We start from the raw sequence: 8632 nt of genomic DNA, 5'->3' as shown, positions 1-8632 counted from the left end.
GTATCAACAGTTATGAGATTGGAAGAATTCCGACCATAAGTCGTGGTGTGAGAAAGAGGCCTAAATGGGAGAATGCCCTGGCCTTTGGAATTATTCACAAAACAGTTGCCTAGATGGCAAGGAGAGTAGTAAAGTATTCGGATGACATAAGTCATGAAAATGATAAGTGCACCAGTCAACATTCGAGGATGAATGTTCTAAAAAGGGGGAATGATGTTACACTCCATTTCTTCGTACGTGGAAGTACATCATAAGTAAATTGATATAAGCTCGGAAATAAGATGTTACATTCCGCATTTCCATACGTTAAAGTTTCATCGTAAGCTAATCGACGTAAGTTTGGGAATGAGATTATTTTGAGATTATAAGAATAATGCTATTTCAAACAAGTGATAAGTAAATTCGTGAAGGTGATAGGGTAAGCAAAGCGAAGAAAATGAATTTTGTCGAAGCTAAAATACCCGGTATTTATGGACTAGTGCCATACAAGGTACCACATGACCATAATAGTAAGGTGTACAAAGTGTGTTAAAAGTGAGTAGTATTTTGAGTAATTTGAGATAATTCTTAATTATGTAGATAATTGAGTAATTGGTTAATTATTGGTTAATGGGGGATTAACAAATTAATTAAGTGGATAATTATTGGATAAATATTAAACCCCAACGTGGCAGCCATATAAGATTAACTAAGTGACTCTTAAAATCACAAACGAGGTGGCAAATGTGGATGAAGTTGCCGAGAAACTTTGCAACAAATAAGAAGGCAATTGTTGTCTTCCTAGTGGTCACGGCAAAGAGGGCACATGAGACTTAATTATAAACCCCTTTCTTTGAATATTTCTTTATGTAAGGAAAGCCTCCCTAGAAGCTAACAAAACAAAATACTTTACCTTGTATGGAGCTTTGCACTTTCAAATATCCTTTCATGGTTATTTGGAGCTTTACTTGTGGAGCCAAAAGTTTTGTAGTACAATAATGCGGATGAAGATTATGACTAAGTGAGGATGAAGCTACAACAAAAATACTTATGAGATTAAATTATGTATTAGCAACGTGACTTGCAATTCAAAGAGAATACGGTACAATCTTTCTCAAGAATATCATACGAATTCTTTCCCTACTTCGATCTGCCGTAACGTGTTTTGTCGCAATTGACGTGTATTAGAGGGATTGCCAAGAGAATCGACTCACGTATGTTAAGGATAAACTTTCCTTCATTTTGGCATGATCTCATAACTACATGTGTTTGATAACAAGGCATAAAGAGAAGTTCTTACTCCAGAATATATTACATTATCCTAGTCTCATATATTACTGTATTTTCCCTTATCGGGACTTTATATTCAATTGATTATTGTCTTCTTCCAGTCAAGATATAAGAGGGTCTCTCTCTCTCTCATATATATATATATATATATATATATATATACAGTATTACAGTATTTTCACCACCATCAAGCTATAATCGGTGGGCAGGCCCCTATTGGGCAACCTCTAATCAGATGGTAAGTTATATAACGAGCCTGTTGTGGCCGAGCGCCTATGAGAGAGCCCAGTTGGCCGAGATACAGAGCCTAGTATGGCCAAGCTGCCTATGAGCGAGCCTACTATGGCAGAGCAGTTAAATATACCGAGCCTCATAAGGCCGAACAGTTATTTTACTTACTATATTGAGAGAGTTGAGTCAGTATAAGTAGGTGAGCATATCTTCAGATTATCTTTGACTCCCAGTTACTTTCAGTTATTATATTATCAGTTCAGTTTCAATTTTTAGTTATTATGTTGCCTTACATACTCGGTACATTATTTTGTAATGACGTCCCTTTTCTGGGGACGCTGCATTTCATGCGTGCAGGTTTAGACAGACAGATGGGTAGACCTCCTCAGTAGGTGTTGCCCGAGTTCAACTTGATCGGTAAGCTCCGCGTCTTTCACAGTTGCCGGGTCCAGATTTTTATGTACATCTTATGCATATATGTATATATATGTTATGGATAGGTCGGGGCCCTATTCCGATCACAGTACATCCATTAGTAGAGGCTTATAGACATATCATGTCAGTTAGTATAATATGTTGGGCTTGTAAACCTCATATGTATATTTTGTTGGTTTGCCAACTGTAGTAGTTATGACAGCCTTGTCGGCACAGCTTTATATTGATGTTTATTCAGCATTCGCAAATTGTTTTGCAATGTGGCCCATGGCCAAAGTATGACATTATATGTTCAGAGTCCCTTAGTCGCAAGTTGGTACACAAGGATAGGTGAGGCACCGGGTGCCGGTCTCGCCCCCCATGTTCGGGGCGTGATAATCCGCTTCTACGGAAAATCGTTTCCACCTGCGGACACAGTACCTCACTCCTTTTTCGTTTCTTCGACCTTTTGGAAGCTTTTGCAGCTCCGCACCTGCGGCCAAAACCTCGCAGGTGCGGTTACACCAGATAACAGCAACTGCAGCATTCCTCCAAGTCCAAACTCGATCTGTTTACCATCCGGAATCCACCCAAAACCCCCGGGACCTTAACCAATTATACCAACACGTCCCAAAATACATTACGAACTTAGTCGAGGCCTCAAATCATGCCAAACAACATCGAAACTACGAATCACCCTCCAATTCCATCCTAATGAACTTTGAAGCTTCAAACTTCTTCTTTCGATGCTGAAACCTATCAAATCACATCCGATTGAACTCAAATATTTTACAGAAGTCATAATTGACATTACGGACCTACTCCAACTTTCAGAATCGAATTCTGACGTCGATATCAAAAAGTCCACTCCCGGTCAAACTCTCCAAAAATCTTCAAATTTCTAACTTTCGCTAAATGACCCTGAAATGACCTACAGACCTCCAAATCTACTTCCGGACGTGCTCCCAATACCAGAATTACCATACGGAGCTATTCCCAAACTCGTAATCCCAAATGGACATTGATAACATTGAAATGCACTTCAACTTAAATTTATGAAATTATTTCAAAATGCCAACTTCCATAATAGGCGTTGAAATACTCTCGGGTCATCCAAAACCCGATTCGAACATACGCCCACGCCCAAAAAATTATTTGTAGGTTCGTAGCGGAATTTGGCTTGAAATGACGAAAAAATTGAATTTTTAGGAAGTTTGACCGCGGAGTTGACTTTTTGATATCGGGGTCGGAATCCCGTTCTGAAAATTTTCATAGCTCCGTTATGTCGTTTATGAGTTGTGTAAAAATTTTGAGGTCAATTGGACTAGAATTAATAGGTTTCGGCATCGAATGTAGAAGTTGGAATTTTTAAGTTTCATTAGGCTTGCATTGGAGTATAATTCATGATTTTAGCATTGTTTGAAGTGATTTGAGGTTTCGAATAAGTTCGTATCATATTTTAAGACTTGTTGGTATATCTGGTTGAGGTCACAGGGGCCTCAGTTAAGTTTCGGAAGGTTAACGGATCAATTTTGGACTTGGGAAACAGTTGAAGAATTTCTGGTGTCTAGCTTTAGTTTCCTTCTTCGCATTGGCGAGAGAGGTCTGGCGTTCGCGAAGGGGAATTGGGGAAGGCGAGAGTTGTTCTTCGCATTCGCGGAGTAAGGGGCATGTTCGCGAAGGGTGAGAACCAGTGTGCATCGCGAACGCGATAGAGGCCACGCGTTCGCGAAGAAGAGTGAGGGCTGGGGTAGACTTCACATGTTAGCCTACGCGTTCGCGAGTGAGGCATCACATTCATAAAGGCCTGGGTTTCCTGGTAATCGCATTTGCGGGAGGACTCCCGCGTTCGTAAAGGAGAAATTTCTGGGCAACAAATCTGTGACGCGAGGCTTGTGGGTTAATTTGAAGAACTTAAAGTTCATAAGTTTGATTCAATTGGTTTTGGGGTGCGATGCTTAGTTTAATGTTGTTCAGGTATTCTGAGTGTTCGAGCGAGTCCGTTTTATGATTCCTAACTTGTTGGTATGTTCGGGCGGGACCCCTGGGGCCCCGAGTGTCAATCGGACGAGGCTCGGACCAAGTTGGAAATTGGGAGCAACCACTAAAGCTTCAAGTTATTGTCATAATCTCACCTGTGCTTGGCCAGCCAAATGTACGAGGTACAAGCCGCAGAAGCGAAAGAGTGAGGGCAGCCCAGGCAGCCCAGCCACCGCAGGTGCAGAACTTTTGACACACCTATGAGCAGTTGTCGCAGGAGCGGATGGGCTCACAGAAGCGGGCCTTTTGTCCGCAGGTGCGGAGCTTGGCCAGGTAAGGGAAATGCGCACCTGCGAGGATTTTGCTGCAGGTGCGGGACCGCAGATGCGGCCAAGGCACCGCAAGTGCGAAAAATTGCTGGCAGAAGGGTTTATTTAATACGGAACTTAGGCCATTTCTCTCACTCTTGGGCGATTTGAGATCTTTTAAGGAGGGGATTTCGACCTAGCCTTTGGAGGTAAGTAATTTCTACCTAATGTGAGTTTAATACATAGATTATGGGTAGATATTAACATGAAAATTTGTGGAAATCGTGGTTTTAGATGAAAAATCTAGGTTTTGATAAAAATGGGATTTTACCAGGAAAATGTTTATGGAACTTGGTGAAAAACATATATTTATGTTCCTAAGGATATGGGTAACAACGTTCTTTGAAACTTTCCGGAATTCGGGCACTTGGGCCCGAGGGTGAATTCTTAGAATCTTACATTTAGGGTTGGGTAACTTCATTAATAGTTGGAATACAAATTTTTGAGCATGTATTGATTAGTTTTTGATTGATTCGGCACCGACTTAAGGGTGTGAGTGCATTCTTGAACCGGGAAGTATGATTGAGGCGAGGTAAGTCTCTTTTCTAACCTTGTAAGAAGGAATTAACCCCATAGGTGAACTTAAATCAATATGTACTTCTAATTATGGGGGCTACGCATGCACGATGTAACGAGAGTCTATGCGTAGCTACTATTCATGCTTATGTCCGGGTAGATTTAGGCTTACACCATGATTTGTTGCTACCGTTGCTTGATTATATTTACTAATTGTTGGTTTAAAGTGGAGGTTGAGAATCTCAATATTTTTAAGTTCCAAGTTGAATTTCTTATGTTAAAAGGAATTGAGAAGTATTATGATAACTTAAGAAAAATTATGTTCAATCGCTTCGCAAGTATATTCCGCGAGCTAGGTAAACTTCCACTACTCTCATCGGAGTGGGTCGTTCACCTCGGCAGGATTTATTTATTTATTATATGGTTCGGGTTGTTCGACCCTCGGCAGTGCACAATATTATATATATATGGATCGGGACGTACGTCCACATATATGTGCACAATATATTATCGGCATAACTCGTGCGTAACGATATTGGAACCACCTTACCTATTTGGTATTGTTTCACAGACTTGGAAGTTAAAAGGTTTAGATGAAAGAAATGAGTTAGTTCTTACTTGAACAAAAGGATTGTTTACTTATTTCATATAAACCTTTCAACTTCCAAGGATTGTCACTACTTCTTCGAGGTTAGACTAGATACTTACTAGGTATAAGTTGTTTATGTACTCACTCTAAACTTTTGCACATAAATGTGCAAGATTTGAGGCAAGTGCATATGGATATCAATCTGGCGCGCACACTTGACTTGCACTTTGAGACTTCATGGTGAGCTGTTTTCCGAGCCGTCCTGCAGCAGCTGTAGTCTTCCTTTTGTTATATTTTCTGTCTATTCCCTTTTCAAATAGTAGACTAGTGTTCTTTTGTATATTCTACTAGAATGCCCATACACTTATGACACCAGGTCTTGGCACACACTAGTAGACTTATGATTTTGGATCTATTTTATGAATTCAATTTGCACTTAGTTGCTTTCGTTTAGATACTTTACATCTGTAAATTGCTAAAACTTTTTATAAATGAGGAATGTTATTCACTTAGAAAACATATTAAAAGTGGAAACCACTAAATTGATCAGTGTTGGCTTGCCTAACAATGGAGTTGGGCGCCATTACGGCCTATAATGAAATTGGGTCGTGACAACATGGTATCAGAGTAGTAGGTTCACGTAGGTCTCACGAGTTATAGGCAAGCCTAATAGTGTCGTGCAGATCGGTGTGGACACGTCCGTACTTATCTTTGAGAGGTTATAGGGTGTTTGGAAACTACTCTTTATTCATCTCCTATCGTGCAGTTGATGGTGTACTAAGTTTCTTCTTTTACTCTCTCACAGATGGTGAGAACGCGCACGACAGATGTTCCAGACCCGGGAGGAGCTACTCCCCTATTGCGAGAGGTAGAGGCAGAGGTCGGGGCAGGGCACCAACCCGAGGTAGGGGACGAGGACTTCCCGGAGTTGCCCTAATTGTACCACCAGCATATCCAGTAGAGGATCTCATTGTTTAGGAGCCAGCCTCGATAGATTTCACGTCAGCACTGGGCTTTCAGGAGTTCATGGGTCGTATGCTGCGGTTTATGGATTCTATGACCCAGGCTAGTTTATTTCCAGTAGACCCAGCCACATACCAGTCTAGAGGGGGAGCACAGACCCCTACTGCTCAGGCAGCTGGGCATGCAGCTCCCGTATATCATACCCCGGGTATACTACCCATGGGCGGGGCCCAACCAGTTGCAGTGGATGTACCTGAGCCTAGGCCAGCTACGGCCGGCGAACCACAGAAGCTCTTGGATAGATGGACTAGGCTTCACCCTCCAGTCTTTGGGGAGAGCGACATGAGGATCCCCAGGACTTTATTGATAGGTGCAGGTACAGACTGCATAGCATAAGCATATTGGAGTATCACAGGGTGGATTTCACTACCTTTCAATTGGAGGGCAGCGTACGTAGGTGGTGGAAGGCTTATCTTCTTGGCAGACCAGCAGATTCTCCTCCCATGACTTGGGAGCAGTTCACCCATCTATTCTTGGACAGGTATATCCCACCCTCCCAGAGGGAAGAGTTGCGGTGTAAGTTTGAGCGACTCAAGCAGGGTTAACTGTCAGTGACCGATTATGAGGCGGTATTCTCTAAGTTGTCTCGCCATGCGCTTATGATACTTCATTCTGAGGTGGAGCGAGTGTGGAGGTTTGTTGTGGGGTTGCACTCAGATATTCAGGCTACTATGGCCCGGGAGGTAGAGATGGGGACTTCTTATCAGCTAGTAGTGGAGATAGCTCGGAGGATTGAGGGTTACTATTAGAGGGGTAGAGAGCAGATGCAGCGGTACAAGAGATCCCATTTCTCTGGAGAGTTCAGGGGTGCCCCAGCTGGGGGCAGAGGACATTTTGGGAGGGGTTAGTCTAGCAGGCCCCCATATCCGGCACCACCACCTCCTCGATGTGTTCCAGTACGACCCTATTTCAGTGCCATGCTGGAGTGTTCTTACCGCCCGCCAGCTATTCAGGGTCCTTCCAGTGGATACTCTGGCCATCAAGGTTCTTCTAGTGTCTATTTTAGTGCCATGCCAGAGAGTTCATATTGCCTACCCGCTCTTCAGGGTTCTTCCGGTGGGTATTCAGGCCACCAGGGTCAGACCTCAGGGCAGCATTCCACCGCTCTGAGAGGTTGTTATGAGTGCGGGGATCCTAGTCATATGAAGAAATATTGCCCCAGACTTCGGGGCAAGGCAATGCAGCAAGGTCAGCACCCCAAGATTACAGCTCCAGTAGCCACCCAAAGGCGGAGGGCAGGTGGGTAGGGGTTGTTCCAGAGGTTGAGGTCAGGCAGGCTGAGGCCAGCCAGGTGGTGCTCTAGCCAGACTTTATGCTTTTTCAGCCAGACCAGATGCAGTGGCCTCAGATGTCGTGATCACATGTATTATCTCTGCCTGCAGTAGGGATGCTTCAGTATTATTTGATCCAGGATCTACCTATTCGTATGTGTCATCTCTGTTTGCTCAATTTCTGGATATTCCTCGTGAGTCCTTGGGTACTCCTATCTATGTGTCCACTCCTGTGGTCGATTCTGTTCTTGTGGATCAGATCTATCGGTCTTGTGTGGTTACATTTTGTGATTATGAGACTAGAGCGGATCTTTTGTTGCTTGATATGACCGACTTCGAGGTCATCTTGGGCATGGACTTGCTATCTCCATATCACTCCATGTTGGATTGCCATACCAAGACTGTTACCTTAGCGATGCCAAAGTTGCCTAGATTTGAGTAGAAGGGTTCGTTTGTCAGTACATCTAGTCAGGTCATCTCTTTTATGAAGGCTCGTCACATGGTCGAGAAGGGTTTTTTGGCTTATCAAGCCTATATTTTGGATACTACTGCAGAGTCCCCGGCGATTGATTCGGTACCAGTAGTTCGGGAGTTCTCCGATGTTTTTCCTTTTGATCTTCCAGGCAAGCCTCCAGGTCGTGATATCGATTTCTGCATTAATTTAGCTCCAGCTACCCATCATATATCGATCCCACCAAACCGTATGGCTCCGAAAGAATTGAAGGAGTTAAAGGAATAACTTGAGGAGTTGCTAGCGAAGGGATTCATCACGCCATGTGTATCACCTTGGGGTGCACAAGTATTATTTGTGAAGAAGAAATATGGGACTATGCGGATGTGCATTGATTATCGCCAATTGAACAAAGTCACCATTAAGAACAAGTATCCATTTCCACGTATTGATGATTTGTTTGACCAGTTGCAGGGTGCTAGGGTGTTCTCTAAGATCGAATTGAGATCAGGGTACCATC

At 43.1% G+C, this 8632-nt stretch overlaps 1 protein-coding gene across 1 annotated transcript; it reads left to right on the top strand.

The window, feature by feature from the left end:
- The first annotated feature begins 7307 nt into the window (after positions 1-7307).
- Positions 7308-8103, top strand: LOC138898290 (uncharacterized). The gene is made up of 2 exons (XM_070184350.1): positions 7308-7629; positions 7715-8103. The coding sequence occupies exons 1-2, from the start codon at positions 7308-7310 to the stop codon at positions 8101-8103; spliced, it is 711 nt and encodes a 236-aa protein (XP_070040451.1).
- The last annotated feature ends 529 nt before the right edge of the window (positions 8104-8632 follow it).

The sequence above is a fragment of the Nicotiana tomentosiformis genome, chromosome 8, assembly GCF_000390325.3.
Source record: "Nicotiana tomentosiformis chromosome 8, ASM39032v3, whole genome shotgun sequence".
Lineage (NCBI taxonomy): Eukaryota > Viridiplantae > Streptophyta > Magnoliopsida > Solanales > Solanaceae > Nicotiana > Nicotiana tomentosiformis.
Note: the sequence above shows the minus strand (reverse complement) of the source record. Positions and strands in the feature narration are given on the sequence as shown.